Raw genomic sequence first — 15097 nt, 5'->3', positions numbered from 1 at the left:
GATAAGGTGACTTTCTTAAAAGCCAGAGAAAAGGAAAATAAAAATCAAGAAGCAAACAAATAAGAGAGTCAGGGTCTGGACTCTGACGGACAGCCTCAGTGCTCCTTGCAGTTTTAAGAATCGCTGTTTTAAGCAGGATGCTACTAGCTACAGTAACCTTGCTTTCTGAAAGCAATGACTCAAAATACTGTGTGCAAAAGAGAAGCAGTGATGCTAGCCTGACCAATTACGAAACATGTAATTCCTATGTTCCTAGTTTTCATACCCTTTATCTTATAAGATTTTAAGTCTTGAAAAGTTCCTTAAAGTCATAGTCGCTTTTGTCCTTGATAATACATCAACACAAGCAAAACGCCAAGAATGACTATAAATAAGACAGTTATGTTCTGATACTAGATCTACTTACCTTGCTCACGGTATTGGTAAGAATCAAAGCTGAAAGTCACCATTCTTACTACTATAAGTTTACTATGCCAGTATTCTGAGAGTTAAATTCTATGGCATCCTCTGGCCTACATTTAGAGTGCTGATTTTACCCAACTAACGGGGAAAGGAATCCTGGCACCTGGGGCTTGCTTTGGTTACACCTACTTGGAAATACTGCCAACAAAATGGAGACTGAGCTGTCTGCTGTCTCACCCCTGGAGTGAGCCACCACAGCGAGGTTCACAAACAAAACCTTTCGGAAAATAAAGCAAACTCGTTTGCCCAGAGTAGGTGAGGCACACAGCTGGCACCAAAGCTGGCTGATTTCAGTAGGCTCGCCCACCTTCTATTTTCTCTACCAAAGACATCCACAAATACTCAGTGGATCGCAGCTAAGGACCCATTTATTCAATCAAGATTATTGAGGGTCCATCCAGTGGTTGCCACGGAACGCAATTCTAGCTTACACGGAAAACCAGGGCAGGGCTTTGAGAGGTGACACTACCATGTTTGAGACGGACAGACAGACAGACACACAGACACAAGCAGGAATAATCAATATCTTGGCTGAACATGATGCATGTATGATGTTCAGAGAGAAGCAACAAAGGGGAAACGCTCTGGAAAACACAGATCCCAGAATGCTTTGGGAAAATATGTCCCCGATTCCAAAGGAGGAGTCAGACTTCTAAAATCAGTTCCTATCCTGGGCTGGGAAATGGAGATGGCTCAGCAGTTAAGAGCACTGACTGCTCTTCCGAAGGTCCTGAGTTCAAATCCCAGCAACCACATGGTGGCTCACAACCATTTGTAATGAGATCTGACGCCCTCTTCTGGAGTGTCTTAAGTACATACAATAATAAATCTTTGGGCCAGAGCAAGCAGACGTCCTGAGTTCAGTTCCCAGTAACCACACGATAGGTCACAACCATCTGTACAGCTACAGTGTACTCATATACATTAAATAAATAAATAAATCTCTTTTTTTAAAAAAGAACTGTTTAAAAAAAGAAAAAAAGACTTCCCATTCTCACTGCTGCTTATGCTAGTGTAGGTACGGGGTCCGTCACCAGGGGACTGCCTAGTGCGTACTCAGGCTGTCTGCAATGCACTCACTCTCAGTATATGTCTCAGGACTGACGGACGCCACCCTGTAGGACTAAAACACACACCTCTTCTGTGCTGGGTGCCGCCGGAGCAGAGAACTAACTGTGTGGAAAGGGAGCAGAGAGAGCGGCGACACTGGAGACTGCAGGCTAACAGAGGCAGGCAAACAGGCTTGCACGGCCCGGCGGGCGAGCTCTTCACGAGTCTCTTCCCAACACTCAATTAAGGAAGACGTCCAAATACCAAACTCCAATGCACATGATGAGTGTTCAGATAGGATTCGCGGATGGCAGAAGAGGCCGTGTCAGGCCTAGAAGCAGCCATGCATACAAGTGCGTATGACCCACCTCCATATTTGTAACAGGCAGCCCTATGCCAGACTACCCAGCATTCCCAGAAAGTACAACGATACAGCTAGGTAAAACTGGAATCTATCCAAACGCTATTTATTTGATATCCTGACCGGTAAGTTAGAATCAGACACAACAGAGCATCCTGGGCAGAAGCCACAAAACAAAACAAAACAAAAACAAAGAAAATAACCCTATTGAAATACCAGCGCTCTCGCCCAGGCTGGGCACTGGTGTCTCTGACCCATTGACTCCTCCTCTCCTGGAACTTAAGCTCGGTTTTTTTCAATAATCCCATTTGCTTTCCTTCCTCCCTTCCTGGGTGATCCACGAGTCAGGGGAGGAAGTACTCACCAGCCCTCCAACAGCCGTAGAGGCTGCTCATCTCTAGTTGAAAAACCCAAAATCTGAGCTGGCAAGATGGCTCAGTAGTAGGTGGACATGCTAGCTGATAACCTGAATTTGGACCTGAGAACCCATAATGGAGGCGTGAACTAGCTCCTGAAATCATTCTCTGAACGCACATGCCCTGTACCCTAACCCTAACCCTAACCCTGATCCTAACCCTAACCCTGATCCTAACCCTAACCCTAACCCTAACGTATATTGGGGCGCTGACACAGGACACCACAGGCAGAAAAATTTTACACCGGGGCTCAAGTGACAGTTTGCAGGCACAAAATACAGGCACCAGACGTGACTATCAACTGGGACCCTGTGGTGACTCTCCCTGGCCGTCAACCACATACCCAGGGAAGGGAACCCTTCCTGAAGAGCTGCCTCCGTTAGACTGGCTTGGGAGCAATCTGCAGGGCATTTTCTCCATTGCTAATTAAAGTCTGAGAGCCCCTCCTACCGTGGGTGGTGCCATCCTAGGCAGGCGGGCCTGAGCTGTAGGACTGGAGCCTGAGGGCGGTTCCCCAGGGTTTCTGCCCTCACTCCCCTTGCTAATTGACTCTAACCAAGGAGATGAAATACTTTCCTTCTCCAAGGTGTTCTGAGTCTTGGTGTTTATTATAACAGCAGGAAAAGAAACTAGACTAGGTGTTAATGAAAACAGCACAGTGTAAGTAAATAGTACAAGATCGGAAGGAGGTCAGTCCCAAGCGGTTCAGCACGGGGACAGCTGACCTCCACCCAGAACGGTATTCCTACCCAGCCGCTTTGTAGGAACAGCACGGCCTGGCCTTTCTGCTTCCCCACATCTAGGGCTCCAGTTTGGTTTCTGAGGCCTTCTGTCTTCCCAGGCACGCTGCAGAGATCTCCCCCGTAGTAATCAGTATGGTGACTGGGGTGTTATGCAGACTGCTGGGCCGAAAAGCCGCCCAGGGTCTCACCCAGCTTTGCAGCCTGGGCTAATATTAACCACTGGCCTGGCAACAAGCCCAAGAGTGCAAATAGTAGCAGGAACACTAGGGGGCAGCCAACTATTTCTGACTGGATTTAAAATCAACTCTGCAGGAGAGAGTGTGTGCCTGATGTGCTAAAGAGCCAAAGGCAGGGGAACTCACGGGTCCCACATGCGGACCTACAATGGTGATTTTAGTAAATGGACACCATCAAGCTGACCTCTGGATCCCTATCTGTAAACCCACAGGCAGATCAGCGCAACACTCCAACAAAAGCGCTCAATTGTTGTTATTCGTTTTTGTGCAGTGGACAGGACAACGGCTAATGCGAAAGGTCACACTTGATCAAAGTCCACAGTGTAAGTCAGTGGAGTGCTTGGCCACTGCCTCATCAAGGCTCAGGAGAGGGTAGAGAGGGAAGACGCCAGAGCTGGTAGAGGACTGGGCCAAAACGGTGTCTTCTGAACATAACAGGACCGCCACACCCATGAGCTCACAGCGGCTAGCACAGGAGAGAGAGAGCCACCACCCGTGCCTGAGAAACTACAGATAGAAAACAGACAGCTTCCGAGGGAGGGAGGGAGGGAGGGAGGGAGGGGGGAGGGTCATTTTTCTCTCAGGGGGCATCTCCTAGAAGGTTGGCCACACTCTGGTGGATGGTGGGTACCACACCCACGATCATATATATGGGTAGCATGAATCTGAATCAGGGAGCCATCGAAAACAAAAGCACAACAAACAAGAGGCCATGCAGTTGGGAGGGGGTAGAGAAGGTGGGGGGAAGATATGGGAGCCATTAACAGGTAAATGTGACCAAAATATATTACATGTAGTGTATAAAATTCTTGAAATTAACCAAAAAAATGTTTATTTTACTTAAACTTTTTTCATTCACTATTTTGATCATATTCTCTCCCCGTCCCCAACTCCTCCCGGATCCTTCCCCCATGTCAACAATCAACAGGTTCATTCTCTCTCTCTCTCTCTCTCTCTCTCTCTCTCTCTCTCTCTCTCTCTCATGAGAGAGAAATGGAGGCAGGAAGACTATAGGAGCCCAAGGTAGTGGATGATGGAACACACGAACTCACAGACTGTGCCAGGACACAGGTGACACCACACACAATCCTAAGGCAGAACAGGGGAAGTGGGCAAAAAGTCCCACCAAGAAGCTATCTGCAACTGACACTTTCTGGGAAAGGGAAACACAACTCTCTCCCTTGGGGCGCGTCCATCACCAGGTGCCTTGGATACTGTCCTACTGCTGTGAAGAGACACTGTGGTCGAGGCAATTAACAAAAGAAGCATTCAACTGGTAGTTTGCCTACAGTTTCACAAGGTGAGTCCATGACCATCACAGCAGGGAGAAGGGAGGCAGGCAGACAGGCAGGCAGGCAGACAGGCAGGCAGGCAGGCAGGCAGACAGGCAGACAGGCAGACCAGCAGGCACCAATGCAAGAGCTGAGCGCTCACATCAGAGCCACAAGTACAGCAGAGAGAGCAACTGGTCCCGATGAGATGCAGGCTTTTGAAACCTCAAAGCCTTCCCCAGTGACAACACCTCCTCCACAAGGCCACACCCCTCATCTGTCCCAAACAGTCTCACTAACTGAGGGCCAAACATTCAAATATATGAGCCTATGGTGGCCTCCGGACCACCACACTGTATTCCAACCACACTCTAGGGCAGGCCACATACCCAGGAGTAGCTGGCCAACACAAAACAGACTCCACGTTTTGTGTGTGTGTGTGTGTGTGTGTGTGTGAATTTCCCATGTGAATCTATGTGTAACATCTATAATTGTATATACAAGTGTGTATTTTTAAATAACTAGAGATCACAAGCTAATGTATGAAAATAGCTTATGGCTATATGTAATGTATATTAAGATATAGGATCAAAAAAACCCAAAAAACTTCAAGAATCAGGTATGACAGAGTTAAGTCCCCAGTGTAGGACTCAGCCAGCTGTGTGAGTCCTTCTCGCTCCGAGGATCGCCACAATCTTTAGTCTGCAGCACCCCCTGCTGGGAAGTTTGAGTTCTTAGAGATTTTTGTTTAAATTTTTGGTTCACAAATGACTTCAAAATAACAAAGTTTTTGGTGGGGGTGGCCCACCTAACATAGAGCACAGCAATCTCTCCCCTCTATTCTGACGCTGCATCCATAGTACGCAGCTGACGTCTTTCTGTGACAGCCGCCCCATGCTTGGACCTCCGAGGCACTGAAGAATGGGTGCACATGGAGGGACTGTGAACGGGAGGTAGGCCGAGGTCCTCGGAAGGCAGGTAAGAGGGCAGCCTGAGGGATGGCGGTCCCCAGATGTGACTGGCCAGGAGGCACCAGGAAAGAAAGCTGAAAGCTACGGGGGTGGGAACCTCACAAAAATACCCCAGGCTTGGAAGGGAGGATGCAATGGTTAGCGGGAACAACCGTAAAGAGGCCCTGAGACCTGAGGGCCTTCTGCTACGGAAGGATGGCACAGGGGAGCCTATCACAGCTGAGCAGCCAAGAAGAACCGAGGCAGCAGAAGGCTCTGGATGAGCCACGCCCTCCCCCAATCCCTCCCTTCACAGCTACTGAGGAAATAAGCAGCAGGAAGCGCAACCTTCCAGACCTCACCTGACACCCAAATGGGCCAGGATAGAAAACCACAGCATGGAAACTGCTGACGAGGACAACTTAAAGTACTACACGTGAAGACACAGGGACAAGGCGCGGTCACTGTTCTCAAATCCCTCCAACCAGACTCGGAAACAAGAATTAAAATTTAAAATGTTCCTTTCCTGCCGAAGTCCTACTAGCTTTTCAGAAAAGAGAGCGCCTCAGCTCACTAACAGGTCTCTGGTGGATTCTTACCCACAGTGGGACGTTACATCCCAACCCCAATAAAAAACACACAGTGTGGTACCCTTCCTTCAACAACAACAGTCTGTAGTACACGAACAAAAACGTGAGGTTGACTGTGAGAGCGCCTACATACCATCATGCATAATACAGCATGGCCAACCTATCTCAGTAGCACAGCACTTCAGTAATTATTGTTAAAAATGGCCCCCAATGAGTTTCTGAATTCTTATAAAGTGGGAAATGTCTAAAAGATGCCTAGTGGTTTTGTATGTCAACTTGACACAGCCTGGAGTTATCACAGAGAAAGGAGCTTCACTTGGGGAAGTGCCTCCATGAGACCCAGCTGTGGGGCATTTTCTCAATTAGTGACCAAGGGGGGAGGGCCCCTTGTGGGTGGTGCCATCCCTGGGCTGGTGCTCTTGGGTTCTATTAGAGAGCAAGCCAGGGGAAGCAAGCCAGTAAGGAACATCCCTCCATGGCCTCTGCATCAGCTCCTGCTTCCTGACCGGCTTGAGTTCTCTAGTCCTGACTTCCTTTGGTGATGAACAGCAATGTGGAAGTGTAAGCAGAATAAACCCTTTCCTCCCTGACTTGCTTCTTGGTCATGATGTTTGTGCAGGAATAGAAACCCTGACTAAGACACCTGCTGAGAAAACATGGCACAGGTGAAGAAAGAACACAGAGAGACCCGTCTCTCCGGAGCTCTCTCTTCAGGGCAGTGGAACACACTAGAAGAGCTGATCTCTGGGATGCTCCCACTTGCCTCATGTCATCATAACCAGAAACAGGTTTTGTTTTTATGGAGACTTTAATGTTGAAATCAGCAGACGATTTACCATCTTCATTCTTAATAACTCATTTGAATTGCAATATTTTAAATATTTTAAATTTCACTCCAGTGCTTTGTACAATCCCCACCCCCCCATATTTACATAAGTATCCCTGAGGGCAGGTATACTAAGGTACCTCGGCTCCGCCCATCCATTTCGGCTCCTCGGGGAACTCGGCACACAAAATATCTTCTGACTGATCCGTCCCCAAGACGTGGTAGCAGAGCTTCTGGTGGAGATTGGTGGACGTCTCTGTGCCTGAAGAACAGAACACACTGCTGAAACGCAGCTGGCGGTCTTAAGGACACCCACCTCCATCGGACGATCTAAGAACACGTCATGTGTTAGGCACACAGTTGCAGGCGGCGACGTGAAAACACGCAAAGTCAAGCTCCATCACCATAAATCCAACAAAGTATCACAAGGTCTATAAGGAAACTTGTAAGCATCCCAAAGAAATGAATTAACTAATAAACGGAGCTACCCCAGGCCCACGGAAGGCTCGCTCAGTGCTGCCAACATGTTAGCTCCTCTCAACATGACCCTTAGCCACACCCCAGGACCCCAGGGTAGGGACTGTCCTGTGTTTGGTTTTTGTTGTTGTTGTTGTTTTCTTTTTGCTCAGTCTGACACAATCTAGAGTTATCTGGGGAAGGGAACCTCAACTGTATTAATCTGACGGAGATGTTTTCCTGACTGCTAATTGATGTGGGAGAGACAAGTGTGTGCGGTGTCACCCTGGATAGGACGAGGTGGTCCTGGGTATCTATGGAAGCAAACCAAGCAGGCCCGAGGGGCAAGCTAATGAGCAGCGTTCTTCTGTTGTCTCTGCCGCAGCTCCTGCCTTGAGTACCTGCCCTGACTTCCCTCAGAGATGGAGTGTGACCTGGAACTGTAAGATGAAATCAACCCTTTCCTCCCAGATGCTTTTGCTCATAGCCTTTATCACGGCCACAGAAACAAAGACACTCAGAGCAACGGACTGCACTGAGGTGAAGAACAAGTTGGAGGACAGACTCCATCTAACTTCTGTTCCTGGCAGGGATGGTGGCGCCCACCTGCTACCCTGGCACTGAGGAGCCGAAGCAATGGCAGCCAACCTAAGGTCTGGACAGCTGAAACGGAGGGTGGTGGCATACCCTAGTGCAAACAGCCAAGGGCATTGAATGGGGAAAGGAATTAGCTGGAGGGGAGGAGAGGGTACCAGGGAGGATGGAGGAGGGGCAGAGAACAAGAGCAAAGCATAACAGCAAATGCACATGAAGGAGCCAAGATGGCACCAGGACCATGGAGGAACCAAGATGGCACCAGGATCACGGAGGAGCCAAGATGGCACCACGACCACGGAGGAGCCAAGATGGCACCATGGCCATGAAGGAGCCAAGATGGCACCAGGACCATGAAGGAGCCAAGATGGCACCAGGACCACGGAGGAGCCAAGATGGCACCAGGACCACGGAGGAGCCAAGATGGCACCACGACCGTGAAGGAGCCAAGATGGCACCAGGACCACGAAGGAGCCAAGATGGCACCAGGACCACGAAGGAGCCAAGATGGCACCATAACCATGAAGGAGCCAAGATGGCATCACGGCCATGAAGGAGCCAAGATGGCACCAGGACCACGAAGGAGCCAAGATGGTACCACAGCCATGAAGAAGCCAAGATGGCACCACGACCGTGAAGGAGCCAAGATGGCACCAGGACCACGAAGGAGCTAATCTGGCACCAGGACCGTAAAGGAGCCAAGATGGTACCAGGACTGTCAAGGAGCCAAGATGGCACCACGACCGTGAATTATGACCTGAAAATTAAATATATATATATATATATATATATATATATATATATATATATATACAAGCAAAACACATAAGCAAACTTTAGCAACAGGATTGAAAGCTCAGAAAGGGACCCATATAGATACAGACCGTCAGTCTTTAATAAACGAACGAAATATAACTAGCTTTTTAACAAACCGTACTAGAAAAAAAAATATCTGGATATAAACTTTACATTCCTCATAAAAATTAACTCAAAGAAGATCACAGACCAAAATGTAAGACAGTAACCTATAAATGATAGCGTAGGTGGCCCTTGGAGTAGGTTTCACATATTCAGATATTACAATAAAGGTCACTGATAAACCAGACCATCAAAATTAAAAACATATACTTAGCCAAAGATCCTACTGGAAGAGTGAGAAGTCAGACCAGGACAAAATGTTTGCAAGATACCATATGAAGGAGGGCTGTTAACTAAAGCATAGAAAGGCCTTAACGAAACAGTTGTCTTCCAAGAGTAAGAAAACTAGAATCCAATCAAAAACGGTAGGTCAGAGACAGAGAGGAACCAAGCTGTGGATTAAGGGCCCCACATCGTGCCTGTGACAAGGAAACACATCAGCACAGAGCGACCAGAACTGCTGGATTCCCAAACCCTGAGAGCATTGCAGACCCCGGGGCCAGCCAGGAACCCTCAGCTCTTTGCTGGTGGGAATGCAGAGGGTCACCCACAGGCTTTGGAGGATGGTTCTACGGGTCCCTCGCCTTCAGATCTGGCAACTGTGGTGCCTGGGTGTCATTTCACGCAAAGGCTCACAAATGTCCACCCGTGATAGCCACTCAGCACATGGCCGCTAAAACAAGGAGCGTTTCCTGGAGCTATCGAGGGATAAGGAGGGCAGGCCATGAAATGCTCTCCCTTACTAAAAAGGAGAGAGCCTTAGAGTAGCTATCGGCAGGAGCTGATCTGAAGAGGCTACCTCTACATACCGCCATCTACAGAACTGAAACTATCCAGACAGAAAGGGTCAGCGGTATGCAGCACTGCGGCTCATGCCTGCACCCTGCTCCTGAGAAGCTAGGGCAAAAAGGGCAGTTTGGGCAACACAGTGAGACCCTGACTGAAAAGGAGAAAAGATAAGATCAGGGTTGCCAGGCACTAGGGAAGGGAGGAGAAACCCGTGGAGTGTAAACACCTTCCAAGGCAGCGAATTAACCTGCATGACAAGGCAATGGCGACACACACACCACAGCTGAGCCCAAGAACAGAGTGCACATCACAGGCGGGCCTAACATGACCACGGGCTCCGGATGACGATGCTCACCGCAGCCGAGCTAACTCTTAAGTTACCAATTATTCCTCCTCTGGGGAAGACACCAAGGACATAGATACATGCATATTTTTGTTCATTCTGTGAATTTTAATTTTTTAGTGTATATATTATTACTTTAAATCATTTTAAATTAGTTTTTAATTATTTATTTTTCAAATTATCTAAATTATTTTTTAAATGCGAGGCATCAGCTGCTCATCACTATAAAGCAATTCACATGTACTGCTGATTCTGAAGATTATTATGAGACTAGATTTTATTTTCTCACTGTGAAAAATGTACCAAGCTACTGGGACAATAAATGATACACGACAAAATCTAAAAAACACCTTATGGCACTTAAGAACACTCGAGTTTTTTCAGGAACGCTGGTTGGAAGCAGAATATAAACTGCTTATGCCAATCACAAAGCCGCCATGACGGTCTGAGAGGTTCTCACACACGCCACCAAGAATTCAGCAAGATTACAGCTGGGAGACACTGCCCTTCCTAAACCAGTCACAATGACTAACCAACCTACAGCCTCGGGGTCGCCACTGGCCACGCGTGCTGTGCGCAGTACGTGAACACAGCCGGAACACAAAACTGTAATTGTTACTGTTACTGTGGGTCTGTGTCCCAGAGGTTTTTCCACAGAGATCTCTGGCCCGGCAGGGTGTGAGGATTCTGGCAAAGGGGAGTGCGGGCAGGAAGGGGGGACATCGATTCTGCTGCTTCCACTGCTGCAGCTGGCTTCACCTCTGTCTCCGCAGTGCCATCTTAGTTAGTCCACGTCACGGTCACCCTGCTCTGAGTTGGGCCAGGCTGGGCCTACGAGATGCTGACCAGACAGTGAGGTGTGCAGGGAGCTTCAGGAGGTGTTTCTGGAGAGCAGACCTCCTCCCAAGTGTTACAGCTCTTGTGACAGAAGCTCTCAGACAGACGACAGAGTAGTTCTCCTCGCACACCTCTAATCCTTCCGGATAGGATTCTTAGATACAGTTCTGGGGTGGGTCGGGGTCTGACAGCAGGTACTTCTCACTGGCTTGGTCTGAGAGCTTGAGGAAACCTTATCTGCATGTGGGAGGGCTTGGTGCTGCTAGAGGTGAGGAGTGTGTTGTGGGCGGCTGTAGCTGTGACAGGAACCAGGGGCCCAAACACCTACCTTCCCTTGCAGGTGACTGTCACCTGCTGAGTCTCCAGGGTTTTAAGCCTGAGCTGGACCAGGGTCCAGGCTGCCTCTCACAGATCACCACCCCAGTTATGAGATTTACAGGGTTTCTCTGTCCTGGAACTCACTCTGTAGACCAGGCTGGCCTAGAACTCAGAGATCCGCCTGCCTCTGCCTCCCAAGTGCTGGGACTAAAGGTGTGCGCTACCACCGCCCAGCCCTAAGTTTTGTAACTTGATAGAGGTTTTACGGACAACACTCATGTTGCAGTGTGAAAAGGTAAGATACACGCGGTACCGTAAGCGGCACCCACCAATCTAGCTTCCCTTTTAGTTACAAGAAGTCATGATCTTTAGTAACACTGGCTTCACTGAGGGGCTCACATACCATCGTTCTTCCCGTCCTGCGGCGGGTAGGAGTTGTAGAACATCCCCTTCCCGTCATGCGTCCAGGCCATACAGGTGAACTTGACTCTCTCCAGCACGTCCGGAAGCTCTTTGGCACCGTCCACCTTCATGAACTTGATGGTCACCCAGTCTGAGCCGCTGGCGCTCAGCCCATAGGCAAAGTATTCACCGTCTTCACTGAAGGCATAACCTAGGGGGACACAGGGAACGGTCACGTGTGACCTTTGGATACAACTCTTGATCTTGCCTATGGTCATCATCCACACTGTCAAGGCTGCTTGTCATAGCATGGGGACCAAATGTGACAATGGGGAAACAGGAAACCGAGAGTGAGTGAACTGAATCCGGGTGCAGCTGAAATTGAAGGGATTGCCATTAAGATGACAAACCCTTAACCTCCGTAGGCCATACTTTCTGACCTGGTAAAAGGACACCTTGGATCATTGCGTCCATTAAGATGCTTCCATTCTGAAAGTTTTATAAGCAGAACTCATCTGGGACAGATAGCATATTTTATTTATACTCTAAAGTGAGTAAGTACGGGGAAATCTGCTTTTATAGTAATGACTGGATCATGATACATAGTAGCATAGAACAGAATTAAACTAGAGCCGTTAAGTAATTTTTGGGATGGACTCCAAAGCTCCTCAGATCGCTCTTTAGAGCCTCACTTTTGGAGCATCAGTGGCATTCAGAGATTAATACCCACACCATGACATCACAGGCCCAGTAATAGAGGCTCACAAGGAACACCCACCACGTGCACATTCTACAAAGAACAGAGAGTGACCTGTCCCTGGGCTGCCATGCCAAGTCCGACTCCTGGGACCCAACGGCTCTCCCGTCCTGTGTAACTGTCTTGACAAACAGTCATGTTTGACCTTAGCTTTTGTAGTTGTGGTATCATGCGATCCTAGCAGAATAAGGTTTAGATACCAATGATGCCCTGGGGAGCTTGCTAAATTTTATCGAGGCTCATCAATTTGTAGAAGCCCAATAATTACCACGGAACCTCAACCTGTAGGAAATGACTTTAAAATTTACTAACATACCTATTAATCACTTGTAAGTGCCACAGAATATCCACAACCGTATGCACATGATAACATAGATGCGGAGCCCACATGAGGAGCAGCCGGCACACCACGCAGCCATCTAACTCTGTAACTACTAAACCACAGACCTTGAGAATAACTTACTTCTTCCTAACATAAGACAAATCAAGGCTTACTTATCTTCGCAATGCCCTTTGGAGGAGGCTACACTGGGAGCAGGCCTAACGCAAGCGTGGAGAACCTGCAGGCAGGACGCACTGAGACTCAGGTGGTGCGGCAGCATCTTTAGTGTCAGGGCACCCAGTGCGTTCATTCCATGAGATCAAGCACTTTTGCTTTTAATTCTAATGGACTGCCAATTGCCTAGGCCGTCATACTCTGATCGCCCGCCTACTGTATGGCTGGAAGATTCTCTGAACTGCTTAAGTTTCTTCCAGTCAGGACTCAGAGCTTATGGGAATAATAAATAATGATACCTCAGCATCCCAGAAGTTAGTTTTGGTCTCGTGTGACTTATTTCTCCAGCTCTGCTTCACAGCATCAGAGTGAGAAAGATGGCCGTGACTATTCCCATGGTCTAAATATAGTGTACAAGGTTAGCTTTCCTAATACTGTGTGTGCATCTGTTCTACAATACGGTCTACACTCTGCTCAGGATCTCAAGACCTCAGAGCTCCAAGTGGCGATGCAAGAGCTCCCGGGGGTCTGGCTGCAAGGCACCTACCTCTGAGTGCTACTGTGCCGTCGTCCGACAGCGTGTTGGGGTCCAGGAACACTCTGGCCTCCCCCTCTAGGGAGTCTTGCACGTATAACACACGCTGGTTCTGCAAACCTGTGTTGTAAAAATGAAAATACCTGGGAACAGAAGTCCCTGTATTTAGCCGTGGCGCCTTCTATTCGCGAGAAGCATCAAGCACATGTAGGAGCAAATTTCACAGGACCGCACACAGGAAGAAATAGTTTCTATGAAGCTGAGACAGTCAGAGGAGGAGAGTGCTAGTCCCTCAGCTTACAATAGTAAAGATCTGAAAGGCCTTTGGTATGCAAATGGCTTATCATAGTTGGTATGTGAGGTAGAGGCGACCAATTGGCTAAAAGTAGCTCAGGCAGTCAGATAAAGCATTCCTCAATGAGGAAGAAAGCAGATATTCTACTGTAAACTTCCGGTCTGCTTCTACAGCATGGCTGGCCGCCAGGTGTGCAGGTCAGCATGGGCAGGGTGTGGCACACAGGGTAGCGGTGTGAGGTGGGGAGAGTCCAAGGAATTCCAAGATAAATGTGTGCATCCACAGAGACTTTCTTTTAAAAAAAAAAAAAGAACAATAGATTATGTTCAAGTGGGTGCTGGAAACTTATGAACGGGAGGGCTAAATTCACAGGCTCTGCTTTGTACACCATTCTTGGATAGAAAAAAAAGCTTATATATATATATAATAAGGTCTTTTCAAGTACTACAAGCCAAATACTGGGTGGAAACAAATCTTCACTGTTCTTTATGAATCCCAGGCTTACCAAGTAACCACAGGTAATGAAGATTTACCATAATCTAGTTTCACAGGCTGTACACTGCTAAATTTCTTAACTGCTATTTTATGACTACGGTAAGCACTTAGCGGGACAAAGGTGATTCTCATGTTCAAACACAACGACCAATCCTTTTAAAAACTGATCAGTTCAAACATGTACCTCATTTGTTTGCAACAGAGTCTCACTATGTACCAGGCCGGCCACAAGTGCTAGGATAAAAGGCGCCAGACTGTACTTGGTATTTTAAGCATTCACGAGAGCTGTAGAGGTGGCTCAGTGGGTGAAATGTTTACTGTGGGAAGTCCTGAGCGGGAATCCCCAATGCTGACACAAAAGCTAAGCACCATGTGCCGCCATGTCTTACCCCAGGCTCTGGTAAGCTCCAGGTTCTCAGAGAGCCTGTCTCAAAAAAAAAAAACAGGGTAGAAGGAAAAATGCTGTGGCTCAAGCCTTTAAGCCCAGCACTCAGGATGCAGAGGCAGGCAGCTCTCTGTCAGTTTGAGGCCAGTCTAGACTACATAGTGAGTTCCGGGATAGTTAGAGCTATGGAGGAAGACCTTGGAAAGAGAGAGGGTGGGGGGAGGGGGAGGAGAGGGAGGAGGAAACAGAGGAAGAAACATATATCAACCTCTGGCATGTATACATTCTCTCCCTCTCCCCCCCCCCCTCTCTCACACACACACACACACACACACACACACTCATTAGAGAAGACATCAGCTGACGAATGGAAAGCAAACGCCTACACGCAAGTCCACGTACCGCTTCCCTTTCTTGAAGTGGCAGCTGTACTTGGGGTAGTCGTACAGCTCAGTCATTCTCTCCTTGTACAAACCCCTGATTGGACATTGCTCAAGAAACGGCACTGTAATCTTGTTCTGTGCCTCCACGAAAGCCTGCAGAGAATTAAAAGGGACAAAGGGCAAGTCAAA

The 15097-nt window shown here is 48.2% G+C and overlaps 1 protein-coding gene across 1 annotated transcript in view; it reads right to left on the bottom strand.

Annotated features, from left to right (window-relative positions):
• The window catches only part of Prep (prolyl endopeptidase), a 102677-nt gene that overhangs the window by 65419 nt on the left and 22161 nt on the right, over positions 1-15097 (bottom strand). Inside the window, exons 3-6 of the mRNA XM_052163601.1 lie at positions 14928-15061; positions 13363-13493; positions 11564-11773; positions 7046-7167 (exon numbers count right to left, since the gene is read on the bottom strand). Coding sequence (XP_052019561.1) covers positions 7046-7167; positions 11564-11773; positions 13363-13493; positions 14928-15061 — 597 coding nt within the window. The remainder of the gene's footprint in view (positions 1-7045; positions 7168-11563; positions 11774-13362; positions 13494-14927; positions 15062-15097) is intronic.

Source organism: Apodemus sylvaticus, chromosome 19, assembly GCF_947179515.1.
Source record: "Apodemus sylvaticus chromosome 19, mApoSyl1.1, whole genome shotgun sequence".
NCBI classification, from domain to species: Eukaryota; Metazoa; Chordata; class Mammalia; order Rodentia; family Muridae; genus Apodemus; species Apodemus sylvaticus.
Note: the sequence above shows the minus strand (reverse complement) of the source record. Positions and strands in the feature narration are given on the sequence as shown.